We start from the raw sequence: 25,021 nt of genomic DNA, 5'->3' as shown, positions 1-25,021 counted from the left end.
CGCACTGTTGGTGGGAATGTAAATTGGTGAAACCACTGTGGAAAACAGTATGGAGGTTTCTCAAAAAACTAAAAATATAACTACCATATGACCCAGCAATTCCACTCCTGGATATATATCTGAAGGAAACAAAAACATTGATTCAAAAAGTTACCGCAATGTTCAAAGCAGTGCTATTTACAATAGCCAAGACATGGAAGCAACCTAAATGTACGTCAACAGGTGAATGGATAAAGAAGATGTGGTATATATATACAATGGAATATTACTCAGCCATAAAGAAAAGAACTTTTGCCATTTGCAACAACATGGATGGGTATTATGCTAAGTGAAATAAGTCAGACAGAGAAAGACAAATACTGTATGATATCACCTCTATGTGGAATCTAAAAAATACAAAAAACCAGTGAGTAAAACAAAAAAGAAGCAGACTCACAGATATAGAGAACAAATTAGTGGTTGCCAGTCGGGAGAGGCAAAAGATGAGGGGCGATATAGGAGTAAGTTATTAAAGGTACAAACTGTTCTGTATAAAATAAGCTACAAGGATATATTGTACAACATAGGGAATATAGCCAATATTTTATAATAATTATAAATGGAGTATAACCTTTAAATTTTTTCAATCAAATATTGTAACATATAATAATGTACATCAACCATACTTCAATAAAAAAAAAATTTTTAATTAAAAAACAAAAGAGAGCCCACAGGATGATGATTTTCCCCTGTGGTGGCGTGTTCCCAGAAGAGCACTCTTGGTCTCTACTCAACCTCCTCAGCAAGCTCGTAAAAATGTTCCAGATGGAGCCTGGCCTGACCACCAGATGAACCTCCTCAGCAGTTAAGTAAACATCCAGGAGTGTCAGCTCTGGGTCTGAAGAGGAGAAAATATTCCAAACGAATCTGATGCATAAGAAAGGCTGAGGGTCTGGACCCTCAGGTTCAGGAGGAGCCAGTGGGGTTTCTTTTTCCTGGTAGGACTCAATTTTGAGTTCTGTGTGGATATAAAGGCATCCTGAAGGCAGAGTTCTTAAGCTGGAGGTTTGCGGAGGCAGCAATGATACCCACTTTAGGCTCATGCAGGTAAGAATGGTTGATCCCCGGTAAGTGGGCAACAGCCTAAACCAGCACCTCTTGCAGGGAGTGTGTGACTTGGGCCTTTTGGGCCTGGTCTCCCTGGGTGACACATGAGCTGTGATCTATAAACAAACTCACGAATGCCCCAAAATGAATGTACCAGGACTACGGCTCCCCAGGAGGCAGAGACCCAGGCACATGCTCTGTAAGGACTCAGCTAAGGCGCACGGAGCAAGAGCAGGAGGTCCCCCTGCTCCCTGCATCTCAGACGTAGAAAGTCGGAGGTGCTGCAGCTTATGCAAATGTGTCCTCCTCAGAGATGGCCAGACAACTCTCTCCTCATCAGTGGTTTCACATCTTTTTAGTGCAGCCCACAATAGGAAATACTCTTCTGTTGCATACGAGCATGCACGCGCACCCCCCCCCGAAGTTTCATGAAACAATACATATTTTACAAGGTGTAATGCATTATTTTTTATTTCTTTAAAAAAATTCTGTTGCAAACCAATACACTGATCTCACACATCATGAACAGTTGTGCACATGGTCTGAAAGTACAGCTTCAACATAGCTAACATTCCCTAAAGCCATACAACGTGCCAGACACCATCCTAACATTTACATTCATTTCTCTCTTTGAATCATCACACCAATTTTGTGATTTAGATTATCTCCCTGATTTTACAGACGAGAAAACTGAGGCTTAAGTAAATTACTGCCTAAGGTCACACAGGAAGGAAGTAGCTGAGCAGGGATTTGAACCAAAGACTGAGGCCAGGACCCAGGGCCCCATCACCCCATGACCTCAGCTGCAGAAATTCAGGGCATCCTTTATGTCCATGTCAGAGCACGTGTCTTCCCCCCGAAGGTTTTTGCAAACACTATTCTGCAACGCTTTTCATAATTCCTTGGATCGGCGTCATCAGCTCCCGTGCGCGCAGATGAGGGATCCCTGGGACTCACTCTTTGAGTGAGCTTTGCTAGGGTAATCACGAGGCTCAAGTCATTAATGATTTTTTCTTGAGGAAGCGGGGTGGGGGAATGAAGTCTTTGGTTTGGGAGAGTAGACTCGTCAGTGGCTTGTTTTTGTTTCACTGTGAATCCTTTATCCTTTGTTAGGTGCTTCTGAGGCAGATATGTATTTAAAAGATACAAGAAAAAGCCACATGGGTGTTGAGGTCCACAGATGGAAACCAAAGGCCAGGACATTCATGTGCGTGGTCGCGCCAGGCTCTAATCACTCACTGGCCACCGCTCCCACTGGGAGGACCCTGGCTTCACTCTGTCTCATCTCCTCTTGGGATGGTTCTTCACCCAAAGGGCCCCTCGGTCCAGAAACCAGTTGGCCAGATAAGATGTGCAGAAAGATTGCTGGACAGACTAACAGTTTGGCTCTCCTTCAAACAAATACTTTCCTTGTTTTCTCAGCATTTATTGGCTGGGGAGGCCGCTGGTTATGAGGGAAGAGGGGCTCACAGTGGGCACAGCCCACCCAGCACCACACTGAGCCCCGCAGCACACAGGATCGCTTAATCAGCAGGGCTTTGTGCAACCCCTGCAAGCCCCAAGTGGATCCTCAGACTTGAACGTGTCACCATCAACTGGAGGGCTGTGAAAATCCAGATCACTGCCGCCCCACCCCCTCAGAGTTTCTGATTCAGCAGGTCTGGAATGGAGCCTGAGAATCTTCGTCTCTAATAAGTCCCCAGGTGATGAGGATGTTGCTGGTCTATGGACCACACTTTGAGGTGCACTGCCTCAGTACATCCTCAGCAAGATTCGCAAGAGGGAATCTAGTAAAATCTTCTTCTCTTCACGTATCTTTGACAACTAAGGTCCCCTTTAAGGTTGGAACCCCTCACTTCTACTGGCTGGCTCACCCTGGAGGCTTATGCACTACAAGTTTTGAAGTGAGAAAAACGTAAAACCCATTGGCCTAGCTGGGAGAGCCCAGCCCAGTCTGGGGTTTCTGTGTGATGCCAACCTCAAGTAAGTGTTTAATAAACATTGCTTAACCTATCTCATCAGGAAGGTGGCTTGTTTGTTTGTTAATTTATTTATGGCTGTGTTGGGTCTTCATTTCTGTGCGAGGGCTTTCTCTAGTTGCGGCGAGCGGGGGCCCCTCTTCATCGCGGTGCACGCGCCTCTCACTGTCGCGGCCTCTCTTGTTGAGGAACACAGGCTCCAGATGCGCAGGCTCAGTAGTTGTGGCTCACGGGCCTAGTTGCTCCGCGCCATGTGGGATCTTCCCAGACCAGGGCTCGAACCCATGTCCCCTGCATTGGCAGGCAAACTCTCAACCACTGCGCCACCAGGGAAGGGAAGCCCCCGGGAAGGTGGATTTTAAAAGCTGGTAACTCAACATGCCTCGCTTTGGGTTCTCCCAAGGAAAAAGTATTACAAAGATGAAATGGTATGATTAAAAGAAGACGTAGCACATACATTTCTACCCGAATCCATTTTGTGCATGACGTCACCAAGCCCATGCAAATATGCATAGATTTGTTTGCTCCTAAGCCTTCTGCATGGTCAGTCTGGTTGCTACGAACACAAACAGGAAGTTGACAGGCAGGAAGGAGTCACCTAATCCAACTGGCCAAGTCACCTTCCTCTTTATTTTTCCTTTCCACTCCTCAGAGCCCACATTCTGAAAGACTGTGGCTTCTACTGTCTCATTTTCCCACGCACACACCATTCAGTGCTGTCAGGATTCCTGTGCCGAAGCAAAAGGCTAGGTCTGCCTTTGTGTAGAGGTGTCCTCCTTCACCAGACGTCTGGGAATACTGAGGAGGGCTCAGGGATGCCTGTTTCTTCCTGTCACTATGCTGCAGAGGACAGCCACATTCCTTAGTCATTGTGCTCCTGGCAAAACGTTCTCCATCCCAACAAGATGAAATAGGAAGAACACAGAGAATTTGGGGCTATTCCTATGTTCTGAGTACAGCATTTCACTCTAGCTTGAGAACTGGGGAAAATTCATTCTTTCAGACCAAGGGCTCATAAAAACCCAGACAGAATCATACAGGACGTCGGAAGGAGGCTCTCCCTCTGGGAAAGATATACGTGGTATGCTTAGGTACAAATGATGAGTTTCTATTTTTAGGATTTGAAAAAAATTCAATACATCTTCAGCACTATCTACTGTATTCCTTAGAAATTCCATGGAAGAACCAACTTGGGTCACTTAAAAAAATGCCCTTGAAGATGGGGTATTTTGAGGCATACAAATACTTAAAAATATTCCCTGAGTCCTACTCTCCCTTCTGAAAGCACATGGGAAACAAATGCTATAAAGTAGATTTAAAAGCAGCATTAAAAAAAAAAGCCCAGATCGAAGCCTTGACCATGGCGTAAATAGCACAGCAGAGGCAGGTCGAAGTTAACTGACTTAGGAAAGGTCACAGGGTTCCTTGGTTAAACATCTGAGGCGTGGTGAAGAGCTCCTCAAAGCGATGTCCCAGGGCGTGTGTGGAAGCTTCCAGTGATTTCCTCTGGCTCGACTTTGCTTTCTGCTGGGTGGGCAGAAGAAAATGGGTCTCTCTCCCAGGCCCAACCCTAGAAGCAAACTCCACAGACATGATGAGTTTTTCTGTAGCAACTGGGAGCCCACAAGCATAAGAGAAGGGACTCAGGCAGCAGAAAGAGCCAGAGGAGAGAGGCCTGGTGGGGGCACCTTGTCCAAGACGGGGCTGTAAATGTCCTTTAGTGGCGACGCAATAGAAACCTCATTCAAGAGAGAGAGCATGCATACATGTCCTTTAAAAGCAATGAAAGAAATGCCCAAACATAGCACACTCACGTTGACTGGACAATCAGCTCTCCCTGAGGGGTAACACTGTGAGGGAAGGGAGCTCAGCCAGAACAGGTTTTGGAAAAATTTTATTGCATTTTGTTTCCATGTGGAAGCACTGACAGAATTGAAAAGAGGCAGCATGTTCCACTTACTTTTCTGAAAGATCATATAGCTAGATGAAGTCTCTCCCCACCCAGGGCTGATTTAATAAACCTCACCCCAAACCCACCCCAAGCAAAAGATAAAAAAAGGTTTGTGGTGATCGCTTAAAAAAACAAATCCATGTTGAGATGGTATTCGGATTTGCGACCTCTGCATTTGATGCGTACTCCCTGTCCCCTCACCTCCCGCCACTGTCTTCAGGCCCTTCCTCCTTCAAATGAGACTCAACACACAAGTACGCAAATGGAAAAGCTACTCAGTTTCGGCGCCACAGGCTTAGGTGTGTCTGCCGATTCCAGTGGATGGATGGCCATCTCTCAACTTTAAAATGTTTGGCTGTAATGTTGCCCTTGCATCACGGTCAGCCCATGCAGGATAATGGTCTCCCAGGTTAAAATACAGACAAGACATGGGTATGTGCACATTTATGGGTCTAAAATGTCAGAAAGTAAACCCACTGCAGGGATTTACAAAATGAGGAAGAAGGGGTTGACGGTGGAGCTGAGGCTGTTTCACTTGGCAATAACACTGCTTAACCGACACCTCGCCAGGAGAGGGAGGGAGGTGGGGAGGTCAGAGAAGAAGCAAACGTTAACTAGGGAAATGTAGCTCGCCTGAAGCCGGGTCATTTTCTTCTTTTGATTGTATAAGGCATTTGGAACTGGAAAAACTTCTTCACATTCTTCCAAATACTCAGAGTTGGAATATAACTGGTGATTCAGAATACAAATAAGACCCCTTTCATCTCCATCCCCCACCCCACAAGTCATTCTACACACCCAGAGCCCATAAAGTACAAGGCAGGCAATTGATTTTGTGAATTAGGAGGCAAATCGTGTTCATATGGGGGATGAGGCCACTGTGTCAAGGACCCTTTTAAGGGCTCCAGCCCTGATCCTGGCCCTCTCAGGTCACAAGGAGTAAGCATCCATCTTCGGTGAGGTTTTAACTCCCATTTGGGTGCTCGCCACTGCCTCCTGGGCAGTGGGAGGTCATGGGCCCTCCTGGTTCTCCTATGCGTCCCAAACAGGTGTCCGGGCCGGTCCATCCACGCACAAGCGTCACGACTCAGTTAGTACAAGGGGGCATGGCCTGGAGACAGCGCCCTCCACATTAGTCATGCCAGACAGACAGCAGAGAGGAAACCAGAGATCAGAGAAGTGATTTTAAAAAGGAAAAAAGAAAAGCAGCTTCGGTCACCAAAAAAATAGAAAGGATGATCTTTTAAAAATAAAACATGGGGACGTTTTTTTTTCTCTGCAATGTTCAGCCATTTTACTTGAGACATTAAAAAAAATGTTTTAGAGTAGTTGTTTTGCTTTTTCGGTTTAAACGTTCATGAGAACAGATTGGATGGTAGTGCTGGGATGTGGTTTGTGTCTGAGTGGCAATGCTGGTCAGGGGTCCTTCAGACCACATACTGGTACGGGTCTGCCTTCCCTTGGTCTGGCGTGGCAAAGGGGCTGGCCCAGCCTAGAGAAAAGGGGTGGCCAAAAACGGCTTTCATGTTCATCCATTTTGTTTTTTTAGCCCATCTTCTCTCTTCCTTTTTCAATTGTTCTATTCCCTGAAAACAAGAACAATCATACTTTCAGTCAAGCACTTTACTGCTGTGGTTTTGGGGGAGAGATATCCATTAGCTCGAGGTGAATGGAGTAAATGCTTTCTTTTTAAAGCCATGAAGCTTATCTACTTAGTACATTTTTCTTCTCTTTCTCTCATAAAAAGTGCTAAAGAAAAAATTCATAATTTTTTTTGGGGGGGTGGGCATATAGGCACGCATGTATAAGTCCCTCCAGGAAGGAAGGGACAAATGAGCAAAGTCAGCAGGCCCCTAAGCCACTGTTCCTAGTTGTGCAATCCAGTGTTTTGTTAAGTGAGTCCTCGCTGGGTCTACAGAGGTGCTTCAGGCCTGGTTCTGAGCTGTGTGTGGGGGAGCAATGTGAAGGCTGGGGCGCAGGAAGCCTCAGCTGGCGGGGAGCTTGAGATCACGATAGCCAAGGACGGCCGTTAATTTGGGATCGGTTCATGGTAAGTCTGAAGCTACTATGACCACTTTGCAGACAAAAAAAAGAACCAGGTCAAAGGACCAGCTCTGGTGCTGTTAGGCCCCCCAGCCTGAGAGGCCAAGGAGCCCCCTGCTTAGCGGGACTGGCGAGGCACAGTGGAGGAGGTGGAACAGGAGGGAGAGGTCACCACAGAGGAGGAAGGAGAGGGATTAGTATAGGTTAGAAGGGCCGCACGGACAGACCGCTCAGCCTCAGCCTCAGTCCCGGCAAAGGCCTTCCTGTGCTCCTTTGGGGAAAAGTGTGACCCAAGGCCACCTCAGCAGTTGTCACAGAGCTCGCACGACCCCCTGGCCAAGTCTCGCAAGAAAAATGTGGCCTGGGGGATCAGGCTGATCCCTCCCTTCTCCCTTCTCCTGAAGGAGGTGGTCAGCGGGTGGGGCTGGAGGACAGGGGAGAAGCAGCCTGGCAGGAGCCTGGCCAGGGGTCTGTCTGCTGTGGTCTCTGTGAGGTGGAGGAGCAGGGGTGGGGCCTGAGGGGACAGCCCAGTCTGAGTCTGGGCAGTGGGAGGTCATGGGCCCTCCTGGCTCTCCTATGCGTCCCAAACAGGTGCCGTCGGACACCTAGGTTCACAGCCTAGGGCCCTGGGACAATACAGGCCAAGGGCAAGTTGCCCTTTCCCATGAGCTGCAGGCCCTTGGCTTCTTTCTCCTTTCCTTTCAGTGTGACTCTCTTTAGGAATACCCTTGAGGGGGAAGAGCAACTAGGACCAGGGCCATGAGAGTTTTCCCTCCAGCTCCCCCAGACCATGGCTTGTGTGGTCTGGGGGGTGCCCCAACAGCGGGTAGGGCCAGATAGTCACCTCCGGGTTCCCTGCAGGTCTTACGCAGAGAAGTCTGTCACATTTACTGCATGGATACACAGCTGGATCTACACCATTGGCTACTATTTTTGCAGACACTCTTTTATAATGATATGAATGCTTATAAGAGAGAAAAGGTGCTGAGAGGCACCCAACCTTCTAAACCATGGGGAATTGCCGCAGATCCAAATGGTGGTGCCTTGGCAGCCGGCAGCATCGTCCTTCTCTACATGCTGAATTTCCACACCCACAGGAATGGGGCCTCAGCAGCAGCAGCAACAACTGAGTCTTCCTACGAGCCTCCATCTAAGGCTGACTACCCAATCGGCCAAAGTTCCCCCAAAGAACCCTAGACGATTGTTGAGAGCTGCTACCTGAAGGGGACCTTGGGAAGCCAGGACGGACTCATGACCTCACCCCAGAGCTAAGGGCTGCCCCTTCCTCCTGGGGCCCCTTACCCAGACCCCAAACCCGAACAGGGAAGAAATGCCCACATCACAGCCACGGACTGACCACCTGGAGGCTTTTGGACACCTTAGGAAGGTTGAGAGGTAGTGGCAGTGGCACCAGGGGTATGGGCTCCAGCTTGGCCGAGCCAGCAGCTTTGAAGCTCCCAGAGAAGGAGCTGTGAGCAGGGTGTAAGGTGGGGGCAGGTAGAAGGCAGCAGACGAGGACCAGGGCCGGGCCTTGCTGCCCACTGCTCTGGGGGCCCAAGCTGGGCTGTCTCCTGACTCCACCCTCAGGACTTGTTCGTGAAGGCACCTTCTCTGGGAAGGCGACCCTGTCTGTGCCACCTGGGTGAGGGTGCCCTTTGTCCACCACCTGTCTCCATGCCTGTGGCCACTGGATGGGAAGGGCATCCCAGTGCCTAGCAGAATGCCCGACCCAGAGCCGTGTACAAGACAGAACCATCACGGGAAGGTGGAAGGGCTCGTAACAAAAGGGAACCCTTGGCCGAGGCTGTGGGGCCCCATTCCTGGTGTGATGTGAGTGCCAGTCCCAAGTGGGGAGGAAGAAGATCCCGAGTCACTGCAAATGGAGGAATGTGCCCTGCACACCCAGGGCCTGGCCGCTGGGCTCCCAGGTCTGGCCTGCAAGCAGCCCTCCCCCGACCCCAGCTGTGGAGGTAGGCGGTGAGCAGGCTGCCCGCTTGCTTACCGTCTCATCCGTGCAGATGGAGTGCACCTGGGTCCCAAACATGACTGATGTGAAAATGAGGAAGAGCAGCCCCTCGAAGCACAGGAGGATGAGGAGGATCACTGTGGTGGGTGGCGAGAAGGAGCTGCACTCTGAAAGAGAAGGGACACGTGGGGCTCAGGGCTGCCCCTCGCCACCCCCAGGGCTCCTCTCTGGCTTCGAGGCCGTGGCAGGGGCCGTCCTCTCCCACACCTGGCCGTACCAGCTCTCCCTCAGGAAAGCCCTCCTCAGGAGGCTGGACCTTGCCGGCTTCCCCTCCCTCACACACACCACTCCCTGCTCTCCGTCCCTCTTCCCGGACAGCACGGGTGTCTGCATCCTGGTGCCAAGCACAGTACCCAGCACAGTCTGGAAGGACCAGAAAGGACTCAGAGCTGAGGCACGAAGGCCTGATGACACCACAGGGAGACCCTCCTCTCCTCAGAGAGCAAAACGCAGGTTGCACAGGTGGAGGGGCCTCAGTCCAGGCCTGGTTTGGCCATGGGTTTTCTGGGCATTCCTGTGCCTCTATCTGCTCATGGGTGAGAGGCAAAGGCAGGTCTGGAGGATCACTCAGTGGCTGTGGGATCTAAAGCTCGGCAGGGGGCAGTCTAAGTGCTGGGGCTTGGCCTGACCCAGTAAGCCCCACAGGGAAGGCCCGCTCTCAGGAGCATCTGCGTCCCTGAGACAGTCAGTCCTGAAGCTGGGGAGCTGACACAAGAGCCACCTGGCCCAGAGCAGACACTTTCACTCCCCTGGCCCCTACTACGACCCCATCCTGACCTGGGTGTGACCCGAGGCAAGTCCTTGTCCCTCTCCAGGCCTCTGCTCCCTCCACTGGAGAGCAGTGAGGTTTGGCCAGATGTGTGGTTTTGTTTTAGGCAGCAGAATCCTTTGTCTGAGCAGAGTCTAAGTCAGAAACCCAGCCCACTGAAAAGCAGAGGTGCTGAGGGAGATGGTGGGGGGTGAGCAGGCAGAGGACCCCTTCTCTGGCTCTTCACCATCAAGGCAGCTTCTCAGGAGAGCCCTGGACCACCTTGGGAGACGGGGGCCCCACTTGTGGCACTGGTCCAGGCCCCTTGGTTGGCACTCACTACCCAAGGACTCCTGCCCTTGCCAACAGCTGCCGGGCCTGTCACACCCGGGCCGTGGCCCATGTTTCTGGCTCTTCCAGTGCTCTGGCCTGTTTTCCTGACAGAAGGGGTCTGATCCTGCAGGGCAGAGCTGGGCTTCACTGGGCTTTGGGAATTCAGGGAGTAAGTGCCCCCTCCAAGCTGCCCTGCTAGCTCCCTCACAGGAATGTTAGAAGAGGAAAAGGACATAAATCTGGAATGAGCTTAGAGACACAGCAGCACTGAATGGGTGGCAGGGTAAGAGCATCTTGTCTAAATGCCTTATCTCCCCACATTCTCCTCAGAACTTAACACCTCCACATGACTTCCCTTCTTGGTTCCTTGCTGGGCAGGGTGTGGTTAGGGTGGCCCAGCAGCCTGACGGGCTGGCCCTGGGTGGCCACAGCTGGGGCAGGTACCTGCCTGGCTTCTGGGCTGGTCAGGGTGGTGGGCAGGACAAGGCAGACAGGGTGGGCATGGGTCCTGTACCAACTCCTGACTATGAGCTCTCACTAACAGCCTGACCTTCCCCTCTCTAGCTTGGGCTGGAACTGTGGCAGTCACGAAAATGGGGAGACATGGTGTTATGGACTAATTGTGAACCGCCCCCTGAAATTCACATGCCGAGGCCCTAACCCCCAAAGTGATATTATTTGGAGCCAGGGCCCTTGGGAGGTAATGAGGGTTGGAAGAGGTCATGAGGGTAGGGCCCTCGTGATAGAATTAGTGATCTTATGAAAAGCAACACCAGAGAGCTTGCTTTTCTCTCTCTGCCATGTGAGGATACAAGAGGAGAGGGCCGTCCGCAAGCCAGGAAAAGGGTCCTCACCAGGAATGGAATTGGTTGGTACCGTGATCTTGGACTTTCTAGCCTCCCAGACTGTAAGGAATAAATGTTTAAGCTTCCCAGTCTATGGTGTCTTGTTATGGCAGCCTGAGGTGACTAATACCCATGCGGTTTCTCTTCCCCTAGATGAGGTCAAGCCAGGCAGAGATGGGGGCAGGACCGGGGAGATACACTAAGTCCCCTACATACGAACCTTCAAGTTGTGAACTTTCAGAGATGTGAACGTGTGTTCGCATGTCCAATTACGTTAGTTGGATTATGTTAGTTGGGTACCTAGGCTAACCTTGTTGGACTTTACGAACAAATTGGACTTATGAAAGCGCTCTCAGAATGGAACTTGTTCGTATGTAGCGGACTTATTGTAGAAGCGGGGCAGATGCAACTACAGAGGCAGGGAAAGCCTCTTAATATCTGGTTGGGAGCTAAAGATACTGTCCTTTTCACAGCCTCACAAGTTCTGGGGGAAATAATAGCAAGAAAAAGCCTAAGAAGTCAGTGTGTGCAGGAAGAGCAAAGCTCCTAAAAAATGATGAAATGAAGAGGGGAACCAATCAATGGAAAAAGAATGAAAATACGATGTTTCTGCTCAAGATGTGTCTCACATATGTATGTGTGAAAGATGGAGCCCAGCAGGTGGTCTCTCTTAATTCCTCCAGTATCTGTAGTAGTCTTCCCCTTATCCTTGGTTTTGCTTTCTGCAGTTTCATTTACCTGTAGTCAACCTCAGTGCAAAATCTTAAATGGAAAATTCCAGAAATAAACAATCCATAGGTTTTAAAGTACAAACTGTTCTGAGTGGCGTAATGAAATCTCACGCCATCTTGCTCTGTCCACCTGGGACGTGAACCATTGCTTTGTCCGGCATGTCCATGCTGCATATGCTACCTACTACCTCGGTTACCAAGTCAACTACCGTGGTATCACAGTGCTTGTGTTCAAGTAGCCCTTATTCTACTTAATAATGGCCCCAAAATGCAACAGCAGCGATGCTGGCGATTCAGATACTCTCTTACTGTGCCTAATTTATAAATTAAGCTTCATCATAGGTATGTATGTATAGGAAATAACATGGTATATACAGGGTTCTGTACTATCTGAGGTTTCAGGCATTCCACTGGGAGTCTTGGAACATATCCCCTGCAGATAAGGGGGGACTACTGTATTAAAAATTGTTTTCTTATAACTTATTTTTATTCTTCTTTAAAAAAATTTAAATTTTATTTATTTTTTCAGCATCTATATTTTTCCCTCAGGATTTATGCAATCTTGTGCTTGGAGTTCCTTCCTCAGCATTTGCACATTTAAATGAGATACTTCAAAAGCAGGAAGAATTTGTCTACAATCTTAACGTAAATTGGTGATTAAGCAGTTAAAAAAACAACCACCACCAAAAAAAAAATTAACAAAAACCGTCCATGTCCTAGCCAGAAAGTTAAAAATGGATTTCTGCAAGGTTGGAATAAAATGACCTTCAATTAAAGCTCCTCACTTAAAGACATGGAAGCAAAAGCTCTCTCTGCAGGCACAGCTCCACTCCAGGGAATGCACCGCCCTGCTGGGGGCCTGCATTTTCCCTGGGCCCACTCAGGCTAGAGGGTCTGTCCAACTCACTATCTTACCTGTGGAACTGACTTTAAGGGGATGCTTTTTTTCATGAAGAGATATTCGGGCCTCTGCTGTTTCTTCCCTGATAGGTCCATAGGCTTGCAGGAGATCTAATAAAATGAGGTTGGCCCCTGGCACCAGGATAGAAACAGAGAGCCCACCCTGCTTGGGTCACGCACCCCCCTGCATTAAGGAGGGAAGCCCTGGCACATACTCACTTGTCCAATCTTCTTCAAAGCAATGCAGGAAGTGGAATCCCACCATGATGAGGGCGTGCAAGGAAATGAGAGCTATGTACATCTGAAACAGGAAAGCAGTGCAGACGCCATTGTTGTGAGAACCTTCTGGCCGTGCAGGCTCCCGGGACGGGGTGCTCGGAACCTCCCATTCAGGAACACTTAGGCTGAGGACTGAGCAGGAGGGGGGCCAGAGAGGCATCTGGTGATTTCCCCACTGGTCCCCCACCCCCAGCCCTGGGTCTGAGGTGAGCGGCCATTCACTGGGAGCGTGTGGGACAAGAACAGAAACAAGCACGTGTCACCAGGTGTGACCTGGGCTGCCCTGGGGGCTCCAGGCCGGCTGCTGCTCCTCACTTGAAAGGTCAGGGCGCTGACTGCCATTGGCCCCTCCAGCCCTCAGGCCAGATACACTCTGCCTACCTGCAGCTGAGGGAGGGTTGCCGCCTTCTTTAACTACTTAGGTTGGACACTAGGCATGGAGGCCCAGAACAAGGCCCTTGCTTATAGCTAATCAACTTAGGTCAATTTTCTAGATGCTCAAGTGAAGGGCACAGGAACGGGCACTTGCTGAACCAAGGAGAGCTCTGGCAGAAAGGTGGAGGTCTGTGTGGCCAGGCACTATTCTGAACAGCAGCAAAGAACACTGTGAGTGCTGACAATTTTCGAAGGAACAGAGCTCTCCATTGCTTCACAGAGGGTGGGGCAGAATTCGGAAGCTGACTTACTGTAAACAGCACGAAGTACTTCTGGTTGTTCTCGCCAACACAGTTATTGACCCAGGGACAGTGGTGGTCCATCTTCCGAATGCACCGCTTACAAACACTGAAAGAGCCGCAAGGCAGATCTTTAGGGGGGTCCTCACGGAGGCGGGAGGGTCGAGGGGACTCAAAACCCATGCTGCTGCACCACTCCTGGCAAGGGGCCTCTAGGGCGCCACCCAATGTTTTGCTGCATGTGTGTTGCAAGGGGCTTGGAAGGCAGGGCCAGGACCTCCAGGATCACAATCATTCCAAACACGGGACAGTTATCCACCTCCAAGGCCTCTTATCTTGTTTCACATAAAAACAGGCTGGAACTGACATGGCTGAGAAAGAGACTGCTCTCCTGAGGTAACAGTGGGCTGAGAATTTGGTTTACTGAGAGGACACAAAGAAGAAGCACTTTCAAAAACTTGACAGGATGAGATGGGATACAGCTGCTCCTAATTTCCCCCCAAAGACCAAAAACCTGACCAGGGAACCTCCCAGGGTGTGGCTGACAGAGAGAGTGCTAGAAGAGTTCAGAGTGGGGTCACGAGTGGTTCCTCACATGGCGGCAGGAAGTCCCCCCTAAGGACCTTTCAACTCTAAGATAATATCCACTTAGCCCAAAACAGCAGAAAAGTCATTTGAGCTTAAGTGTTGATCAGAAATCCCACTAATTTGCAAATTACTAACTTGTTCTGGGATAATTTTTGGACTGAGACTGTTTGAAGCTTTGTTATTTGATAGCAAATGCCTTCCCCACCCCTTTTTGGACCATACAAGTAAGAATCTGAAACAAGAGCACAAGGCTAATGGGGCCTCAAAAGCAACTCCTCCCAAAGCTCAAGTCCAGGAAGACCCATTTGCCAATAGATGGGCTCATCAAAAATTGTTTCTTTATCAGTTCATTAAAATAGGCTCCCTAACATTTATCTTGGGGGCAGTATTTGTTCAAAACAGTTTGAAATACTATAAATACAAGCCTGGAAATAATAGAATTATATATATTTTTGACAGTGCCTTAGTTTACACCAGCTTTTCTTTCTAGTAGTTTCCATAACCAACTTTATCTCAGGTTCTTACTAAGGTGGGCTATGGTGGGTGGACCCTGGGGGAAGGGTTGGCTCAGGGGCCTGCTGAAGAGAAGGCTGCCTCGTGCTCACACACAGTGCTGGCTGAGCTCTGGCTGACCAACAGACAGGGCAGGGATGGTGCAGAAGGAGCTGTTCTGGGCATGGAGGCGAGCTGTTCCCAGACCACAGGCCAGGAAGCACAGACCACTCTGAAGGAGGGCTCACCTGCACCCCAAGGGGGAGGCGTGGGCTTTTCTAAGCATGGCATGAGCTCTGGTGGCAAGGCAGACCTGGGTCCCCCCCTGCCCCCCACAGGACACGAGTACCGTTATAAGAGAAAGTGAGAACAGATGCTGGCTCAGACGAGGGGTGGGGTCATTCTGGTCTCCACCCTTATTCTTCCCACAGCTTCAAGGGGTCATGATAACACAGGCGTATAGGGAATGGGCACATTTCAGAGATGCTGAGCCAGCTCCAGAAATCTCCTTGGGAGCCAGAAAGGCGGGGTAAGAAAAGGACGCATGATAGGGGCATGGAGGGCAATAAAGAGAAGGCCAGGTACCAGCAACTCCACTACTTGATCAATCAATCTCTCTCTCACTCTGTGTATGTTACCAATTTGAATGAATGAATGAAAGAATAGGTAACACTTGTTCCCAGTGTACAGTCTTGAAAGTATAGACAAGTAGGCAGTAAAGCTCCCTGCGTTCTGGGCCTCAGCCAACACATTCCCACCATGGAACCACCCCTGTAGCCCATGTCTTGTATGTCCTTCCTCAGCTCTGGGGTTTCTTAATCCCCTCCCTGTCTGGGGAACTCCTGAGAGTAACCACCTCCCTGCTCTGGACTCTTGAGCAGTTTTTCTTCCACTTGTACTTCTTTGTAAAAGGGGTTTCAGGTAGGTGCTCTGAGGCAGTGTTTGCTCAGCAGCAGAGAGGTGCCAAATGGCCTGACATCCTCTGAAAGCTGTCTAAGAGATTAAGCAAATCTGTCCTCTGCTCTCCCCTCCCAGCCTCTCTGAAGAGGCCAGGTGTGAACCCTGGGAAGCTGGGTTTCACAATGGGCTGTTTCACTGGGCAGCCAAGTTAGAACACTACTCATCCTTCTGGGAGCAGGCAGGAGTACAGCCCACTGAGAGCTGCAAAAGTTGTCCAGAGTGTTGGTCTCTGAGTTTCCTATTTGCAAAGACAGGAAATGCCAAGATGGCGCCTCTCCCTCCGGCTTAGAGTTGTTCAGAAGCGGGCTCCTGGGGCAGGTGGTAGTGCACGTGGGTGGTGGAGGTCCGTCCACGCATGTGGCTGGAGGCGCTGTTTAGAGGCTAACTGACCCACGGCTCACAAAACACCCAGCCTGAACGGCTCTGGGGCTGGGGCCAGGAGAACACCAAGGGCAAGGCCTGGTCCCTCAGTGGGCCAAGTGAAGGATGCTCCAGGCCCACGGGGTGACTGCCCACACCTGCCTGGCTATTTCATCTCAGGCACCAGCCCTCAGGGGGAGGAAGAAAAAATGTGAGCTTTCCACAACCCCTGACACCCCACTGGGAATCAGGCACCTCAGAGTCAGTCTTCTTCCCAGTCCCCACAGCACAGTGGGCTCACTGGTGTCCCCTCCCTAGACGCAGCCGGACAGCTCAAGCACAGCAGCCAGGGAAGGCTCCCAGAGGGCCCTTTCTCCACTCTTGCCTCCTGGCGAAATCCACCTTCCCTGGGCTCCTGCCTGCACTCCTCTCTTGCACCAACTCCAGTGTCTCCTGTGTGAGACGCTGTGGACACAGACATGTCCTAAGCATTCAATGGCAGTTGCTGAAAAGACCAAATGTCCTCAATGGAGGTATCTGGGGTGTTCCTACCTTCAGGGTTTCACAGGCCCCTCCCATTTTCTTTGTTTGTTTGTTTGTTTTTTAATTTATTTTTGGCTGTGCGTGGGCTTTCTCTAGTTGCGGCAAGTAGGGGCTACTCTTTGCTGCGGCGTGTGGGCTTCTCATTGCGGTGGCTTCTCTTGTTGCAGAGCACGGACTCTAGGTGCGTGGGCTTCAGTAGTTGTGGCACGTGGGCTTCAGTAGTTGCGGCACGTGAGCCCTAGAGCATGCAGGCTTCAGTAGTTGTGGCACACAGGCTCAGTAGTTGTGGCTCACGGGTTCTAGAGCACAGGGTCAGCAGTTGTGGCACATGGGCTTAGCTGCTCCGCAGCATGTGGAATCTTCCCAGACCAGGGCTTGAACCCGTGTCCCCTGCATTAGCAGGAGGATTCTTAACCACTGCACCACCAGGGAAGTCTCCCTCCCCCCGCCCCCGCCTTTTTAAATCCTGGTTTTACAAGAGGGAGGATGCTTCTCTCCTTTTCCTCCAGGTTCCCTACCATTTTCAGTCCCCAGAGCACTTCCTTCGCAAGCTTGGAAGAGCCCAACAAGCTCACCAGATTGTGTGTATTCAGGTTCCCTGGGACTCATGCTCCCTCTCCAGGGAGGTACAAGGGCCCTTCCTTGGCACTCAGCCCCCAAGGAGCAGGCTGAGGTCCTCTTGCCCACCCTAAGTGATGGCCCTGTGACTCTCCCTACAGCGGCACCCACCAAACTGTATCACGGCAGACAAGTGCATCTGCCCTGCCTGGGCGGGAGGCCCCTGGATCAGGGGCATGTCCCATCCACCACTACAGCCCAAAGCCAAGGCTGGGGTCCTGCTTTAGCAAGGGTTGGAGGACTGAAGGCTCTGACACTATAGATGGGGAACTGGGCTCCACCACCTCAGGCTGGGATGCCACAGTAGAGGAAGAGAAAAAAACATAGCAAGGAGGTACCAAGGGGACCATGCTCCCCATATAGGTTTTCATCTCACACCTCATTCACTATGATTAAAATTATAAGCAAAAAAGGCATCTATAACATTCTGGCCCCAGCTCAGACAATGTGGGGTAAGGCAGTGCCCAAACAGGGTAAGGCCAGTGGAAAGAACACTTCTCTCAGATCACCACTTCAGGCTCTGGGCAAAGAAACTTAGCTTCTCCAAACCACCCTCTGTAGAACTAGCCCTGCTCTCTCAGGGTTAGAGATGATGTGTGTAAAATGCTTTCAAAGCAATGCGAGTGCAGTATAAATTTATCAGTAACTGATAAACAAGCTGGCAGGGGCCCTAAGCAGTCCCCGACTGTCTCATCTCAGTGTGTGTGTGTTTGTTGGGAGGTGGGGAGGGGTGTGAGGCTTTGCCAAGGTCAGAGGTCTCCACCGCCTGTGCAAGAAGAACCTAACACATAAGCCTAACACCTTGGCTGTCCCCGTTAGCGTGACCCACCCTCCCCAAGAATTTCCACAGGCTTCCATGCTCCTCAATGCCAGGATGAAAGGAGCCTGCTTGGAAGGAAGACCCAGCCACGTACCACCAGGCTGGAAGGAACACCTACAAGTGCAAGGTCAGGGAATATTTGTGGTACCCATCAGAGCTCAGGGAAAAGAGTTTTAAATTCCATGACACTACTGGGAGGAGAGGAAGCAAAGAGCTGGGCACAGACACATGCCCCTTCACCTGAGCAGGAAGACTGACACCAACTTTCTCTAGCAGGGCAGCAGGCCCCTTGGCTCACCCAGTCACAAACCCAGCTCTGGTTTGGTGTGCTGGGGATTCTGCTTATCCCAAACTATGGGTCCCCAGATGGCCTGGGTCACCACAAGCCATCACAAAGGAGCAGGTGTCAGCATACATTTCCTGACACAGGAACAGGCGACGCACAGGCATCCTCACTCAAGTTCACCTGAATCAGCAGCTCTTGTTTTGTTCAAGCTGATTTGTTTATTAGCACTCAAGAATACCTCCCTTGGATCATCCTGGGGAGAGAGGTGAGGAGGAGGCGGTGAGGAAAATGCCAGGCGGCGGAGGTTGCCAAGGGCTCAGGGAGGAAAGAGAAAAGAACCACTGTGGTCACCCAAGTTCTTTCTATGAAGTTCACACTTCCCTGTTTCTGGTTCAGCCTATGTAAACCCAGCACATCCCCAACGCTCACACATTCCTCCACTAACAGATAGATATTCAAACTTAATCCTCACAAGCTAAGGAGGAACAACCCATTTTACAAAGGAGAAAGCTGAGGCTCTGAGAGATGTGGTGTCTGGCCCACAGTCCCCAGTGTGGCAGGGACAGCGCTGCCTTTCCAGTGCTGACCTCTCCAACTTCAAGGCAGGAGCCCGCTCCACCACCCTGGAGGAATGTGCCCGGAGGAATCACATCACCCAGGGGATGAAAAGAGCTGGCTTCCCGAGCCTCGGGGTGGTAGGAAAAGGCTAGAGTGATGCCTCCATCTCAGGCACAAGAAGAACGCTTTGAATTAGTTTCTAATACAGATTTCAGAAACAAGCTGACCCAGACACAGAAAACCCCACAGGAGATGGCAGTTCCCATGGTCCCTGCCCAAGCTCCTTGGCCCTCACCCTTGAGAAGTGGCAACTAGCTGGGGAGGTCTCCAGATCATTCTCTCAGACAGACAGAAAAAGATACAGAAAAATATGCATATGGTTATATCAAGTTACACAAGTCATCCCAAACTAGAGTTCTAGTGGAAAGAGCCCCAGACTTGGAGCCAGACACACCGGGAACCAATCCTGTCTCTCGTAGTCACCGGCTGTGTGACCCTGGAGCAGCCACTTAACCGCCTTGAGCCTTAATTCCTCATCTAGGGAGGCTCATGCCTATGGCAGAGCTATCTCTGGGGGTGACCATGGGGATGACGATGATGAGACAGGGTGGGCTGAGGTGCCTGAGACACAGCAGGTATTGGGAGCTGACCATGGCATCTGGATGTTGAGATCGACTGCCCTCCTCCAAAAGGTGGGCAGTGCAACCTGCACAGAAAAGCCACCTTTCAGCCGCTCGGACCTCGCACAAAACCCAGATGCTTCCACAGCCTCAGGATAACGATACCTCCTGACATTAGGAGCCAGTTCATTCCTCCACAGCCCCTCCCCACCCTGAACACACGCTAGTGTGAAAAAGGGACTAAGCGACAGGTTCGTTATTTCTGTAATTTAGCATTTAAAGTTCTCATCATGATGACGTGCAATATTTAGCTGGAGGTTTTTTTTGTCGAGAAGACTCAAAACAACAAAGAATTCTGAAAACCAAAAGGGGAAAACCACCACAGATAAAACAGGGAAATGGCTTTTTTGGCTGAACTCTACAACTGTCGGACCTCTAGAAGTTTTGTTTTAAAGAAAAGTCTTTCTTTTCTTTCAAGGACAACCCCTTCATTTCCCTATAAAATTTAAGTGAAATTGCACCTGCCCCTTAAATGTGTCAGGGGCTAGACATTCACAGAATGATTTCCTAAAGCTTTGTCTCACTTGCCCTTAATAAAGTAATAAAGCTGTGCGGTAGGAAGAGCAGGACTCCCCTCCATTTTACAGATTTGGAGACAAGGGTGGAGACAGGCAAGGGCCTGGGCAGAGCCCTCCGGCAAGTGTGGCGGAGCCAAGTGTCCTGAGCCCGAACCAAACACCCTTTCCTACCCTTGCCCTCCTGTGCAGGTGGGGATGGAGAGTCAATGTGGACACTCCGTGCCTAGAGCAGGGCACGTTCAGAAGTCCTGTTGCTGATGGCACCCGTGGAGGGAGGGCGAGGGCGGGGGCACAGGGGGTGAGGAGGGGAGCCCAGGCGGGGGCAGTGTACCTGCAGTGGTGGGCTCGGTCAGGCTTGATGCTGCAGCATTTGGGACACTTGTACACCACCTGCCCAGGCTTCAGCTGTAAACTCTCGATGAATTCTTTAGTGGCATTTCCTTTGGGCACCGCCCCCTGTAAGAAAGAGGGATGTCAGGGTCAGGCTAGGGGTTCCCTCAGTTCTGACATTCCACAGAGGCGATGGTCATTTGAAAGCAGCAATTCCACACACGGGGACAGGATATTTTCATCCCAACGACATGTGGGTTCTGTTCAGAGTTACGCCAATACCAATAATAAGTTATTGACAAAGAATTTCCCCAAAGAAAAGTGAATGATTTTCTACACTGGACAGTTACATTGTTCCCGATGATCTTCTATTTTCATTTTACTAACATGGTTTTCATTGAATGCATCCTTTCCTATGTAAATATTACAGTGAGGATTTGACTCATCAACTACTATTTTGATTTACATTAGATTTCCCAGTGACAGTTTCGGTCTTTGTGAATTTTCATTGGTGAGCATCACATTTAATAGTCCAGTTTTCCCAGGTCATAATTCACAGCTCTGAATGTTATTGGATTCTGTTTAAACTGGAATCAAGTTTTATTTTATTTTTTACCAGTACTATTGTTATGGATTGGTAATCTGTGTTTAGTTCTTATGAATCCACAAGCAACTATGAGCCACTGCCCTAAGATATTCAAGTGCTCTCCACACCAAGATGCTGAAAACCAGACGTGACTCAGCATAATGATCACCTCTGTGGTGGTGAGGAGGCTGGGAGTGGAATGAAGTGGGGGTGGAGGGGGGTGGGGCATATAAAGAGGCTAACCTGTCTTTGTAACGTTTTTGTTTTTGTTTTGTTTTGGTTTTTTTTGTGGTACGCGGGCCTCTCACTGCTGTGGCCTCTCCCGTTGCGGAGCACAGGCTCCGGACGCGCAGGCTCAGCGGCCATGGCTCACAGGCCCAGCCGCTCCGCGGCATGTGGGATCTTCCCGGACCGGGGCACGAACCCGTGTCCCCTGCATCGGCAGGCGGACTTTCAACCACTGCGCCACCAGGGAAGCCCGTAACGTTTTTTTTTAATTTACAAAGCTGGGAGGCGAACACATGAGTGGTCATCATATTATCCTTTACACCCTTTCAACTGTCTTAAGTATTTCATTAAAATTTTTTCTGAAAGTTCAAAAGAGAAGTGGAAAAAAAAATACAGCATGCAAAATACAGTAAGATGCCAGAAGAACCTATCATAGACCTTTTAAAAGCAAACAAACTTTGGTAGGCAAGGACTACCCGGTACATACAATGCCACTTAGGCTATAGTTCTTGACATCAAATAGCCATAAAAGTACGCAGCTATTGACATGGGAAACGTCTATGATAGACTGTTAAAGGGAAAAGTAGATTCCCAAACAGCTACGTGCCAAAGTATTAATGGTTATCTCACGTAGTAAAATCATGGGTAATTTTTTTTTTTTTTTTGCGGTACGCGGGCCTCTCACTGTTGTGGCCTCTCCCGTTGTGGAGCACAGGCTCCAGACGCACAGGCTCAGCAGCCATGGCTCAAGGGCTTAGCCGTGCCACGGCACGTGGGATCTTCCCAGACCGGGGCACGAACCCGCGTCCCCTGCATTGGCAGGCGGACTCCCAACCACTGCACCACCAGGGAAGCCCCACAGGTAATTTTTAATTTATTAACTATATTTCTTAAATGTTCTAATATGAACATGTGGCTTTTGCAAAAAGGAAAAAACGCAGTTAAAAAAACAAGCAAAAAAAATATACTCAGGAAGGAGCTACGCAAAGTAGGAGTATGACCAACTTTCCTGAATTTTGTAACCGAAGTGCTATGACTTGTCTCACCTTGAGACATCTGAGGGTCCCCCCTTAAGGCACCAGTGAAGGGTCAGGGTCTGAGAGTCTTCACAAAGGTAAGGCAGGGCCCAGACCGCCTAGACGAGTGGATTTTTAAAAGGGGCTTGGGAAGGGTGCTGGCCCAGGCAGAGGGGAAGGTTGCAGAAAAGCCCAGAGGGTCATACTTTAAATTCTCTTTAATGTAAAAAAGTAATTGAGTTTGGGTAACTGTGTGACCTTTTGTGGATCCTGAAGCCAACAGACCGCATCTGGAAGTCACTATTGTCACGTGTACAAGAGAAATGCACTAAGGAACAGCGTTTCCCCAAGGTGATGAAGCAATAGGGCTGCTTTCCTAAATGAAGGTCGTTTTTGGTTTTTTTCAGGTCCAGTTTTTAAGGTCCCCACCACCACAATTTGCTGTAAATCTCAGGAGACCCCCCCCCATAAAGGGCTACAAGAGCTTTACAGAACCAACAGCAATCAGAGCTCTCATTTGGTCTTCTCATTACTGCCTGTTATTCCAGACCACAGTCAGAGACATCATTCAACAGCGCAGCCTTTCTAAAAGTTCCTCCTCCATGTGACTCCATTTGCACAAATCACCTGGAAGGCTCATTTCCATCCAGGCAAGACCCCACCTGCCCAGTGAGCCCATCTCGCAGAGCTAGAGACCAGCTGGGCCAGCCCCTGAGACTGAGTCCTCCTCCCTTCCTTCCTCCCTCCCTCCCTTTCTCTCTCTCTCTTTCTGTCTTTAAAAGAATAGGCTCTTCTGGGCTATCTCCACAGATTTCAGAACTTACTAGTTCATGGTAAGGGATTTTGTTCTGTATAACTCTTGATAGATGGCTGAGAGTTGGAAGGCCTGCTGAGACATTTCTGCCACTGCTGTCAGCGTGCACTAAGAAACACCCCCTACCTCCACCCCTACCCTTGTTCCTATATCTCACAGGGATGGCTTGAAGCTTCCACATTACTGCACCCCGGGAGAACAAAACATACTGATTTCTTCCTCATTTCCAAAGTAATACTTGTTCATGGTTTTTTAAAATGTATAGAGAAGAGAAAATTAAAAGGGAAGAATGCACCCTCTGATTCGATCATCCAAAGATTCGTACTATTAACATTTTGGAGTATAGTTTTCCAGTCTTTTCTCCTTGTAGGCTAAAAACACTTAAAACAATCTATACATCCATAAAAATGCTCATATGCTTCTAAAACATATATTTGGTCCCGCAGTGGAATCCATTTGAATCTGGGGGCAGGAGGCGTGACATAGCTCCATCACCCATTCCCCTCAGTGGCTAGCCCAAACTTCCAGTACCTTCCTCGACCTCTGCCCACTTCCTTTTCTATGTCAGAGGAAACGGAGGCTGCCGGGGTAACCCCCTCCATACTCCTCCTCTCCCTCCTCCCATCCCTGGACCCACGGGGACCCACTGTCTGGAGGACGAGGGGCCCTCAGGGGCTCATACTTCTACCTCAGAGCTTTCCCTTCATGCTCTTAGCAGACCCCATGCTCTCCTGCCTTCACAGCTAAGCTTCTCCAAGTTGGGTACACTTGCTGTCTCTGCTCACCTCTCACTGACTCATTTTTTCTTTTTTTTCTTTTTTTTTTTTTTTTTTTGCGGTACGCGGGCCTCTCACTGTTGTGGCCTCTCCCGTTGCGGAGCACAGGCTCCGGACGCGTAGGCTCAGCGGCCATGGCGCACGGACCCAGCCGCTCCGCGTCATGTGGGTTCTTCCCGGACCGGGGCACGAACCCGTGTCCCCTGCATCGGCAGGCGGACTCCCAACCACTGCGCCGCCAGGGAAGCCCTCACTGACTTTTTAGTTCACGGTTCTCTGGCACCTGTTGCCTCCATACCACAGAACTGCTCCCACTAGGTCAACAAGCAACTCCCTGTGGCCAAATCCAAAGGTCAGTTCCCAGCCCTCATCTTGCTTGGGTCTCCTCACGCCCACCACTGCCTCCTCCTGTCACTCTCTTGTGACTGCTCCATGCCCTCTTGGTCTCCACCTGCTTCTAGGGCTATGCCTCTCTCACTCTCCTGCCCATCCTGGACATGGGTGATCCTTGGGGCTCCACTGCTAGCCCTCTTCCCTGTTCATCTTGCATTCCCCAGACAATCTTCCTCTGTCACCAGCTCCAGCTCAGACCTCTTTTGGGGATGAAGATGTTTCTACCTGGTTGTTCAAAAGGCATTAAAACAAAATAAAACAAGCCCTCAAAATTCAACTTGGTAGAACTGAACCCATTACTTTCTCCACAAACTGTACTTCCTATTCTCCCCTCCCTGGCTCATGAGACATCATCTACCCGGTCACCTGGGGTGGAAACCCAGTAGTCATCTCCAGCTCTCCTAACCCTCTGCCCCACACTCCCACCCACTCCACCAACTTAATATGGCCCCAAATGATGCCCTGAATCCAATGTTCTCCCCTCCATGCCACTCTCACAGCCTTAGTTGAGCCCCATCATCGTGTGCCCCAGACACTACAGTCCCCCAGGACTTCCTGCCTCCAGTCTATCCCTGTATCCTGCAGCCTCACCTCTATCCTTTCTCCCCACTATTTTCCAGAGTAAACTTTCTAAAATGTGAATCTGATCACGTTATTCCCCTTGCCTAAAAGCCTTCCCCGGCTCCCTAGAGCCTTCACATGGTACAGAGTCCAAGCTCCTGGGCAGGGCTCAGGCAAGGCCACCAAGATCCAGCCCTGAACCACCCTTCCAGTGTCACCTCCCTCCCCTGACAGTCCCACCCTGTGGACTACCTGGAGTTTCCCAGAGGCTCTGTGCTCTCCAAGTCTTCCTCTTGTGC

The 25,021-nt window shown here is 50.2% G+C and overlaps 1 protein-coding gene across 8 annotated transcripts in view; it reads right to left on the bottom strand.

Annotated features, from left to right (window-relative positions):
• Positions 1 to 25,021, bottom strand: part of ZDHHC3 (zDHHC palmitoyltransferase 3) — a 54,397-nt gene that overhangs the window by 5,485 nt on the left and 23,891 nt on the right. For 2 of the 8 annotated variants that reach the window (XM_082639824.1, XM_082639823.1), the window contains exons 3-6: positions 20,350 to 20,474; positions 13,608 to 13,704; positions 12,862 to 12,943; positions 9,062 to 9,192 (exon numbers count right to left, since the gene is read on the bottom strand). In XM_082639824.1, coding sequence (XP_082495950.1) covers positions 9,062 to 9,192; positions 12,862 to 12,943; positions 13,608 to 13,704; positions 20,350 to 20,474 — 435 coding nt within the window. Of the gene's footprint in view, positions 1 to 1,543; positions 4,647 to 4,850; positions 6,603 to 9,061; positions 9,193 to 12,657; positions 12,754 to 12,861; positions 12,944 to 13,607; positions 13,705 to 20,349; positions 20,475 to 25,021 lie in introns of those variants that run through there. The other 6 variants (XR_014295654.1, XM_082639829.1, XM_082639826.1 and 3 more) reach the window with 6 other exon arrangements.

The sequence above is a fragment of the Mesoplodon mirus genome (assembly GCF_964341445.2).
Source record: "Mesoplodon mirus genome assembly, chromosome: 12".
In the NCBI taxonomy this organism is placed as follows: domain Eukaryota; kingdom Metazoa; phylum Chordata; class Mammalia; order Artiodactyla; family Ziphiidae; genus Mesoplodon; species Mesoplodon mirus.
The sequence above is the reverse complement of the archived record's forward strand: the minus strand, read 5'-3'. Positions and strand labels throughout refer to the sequence as shown.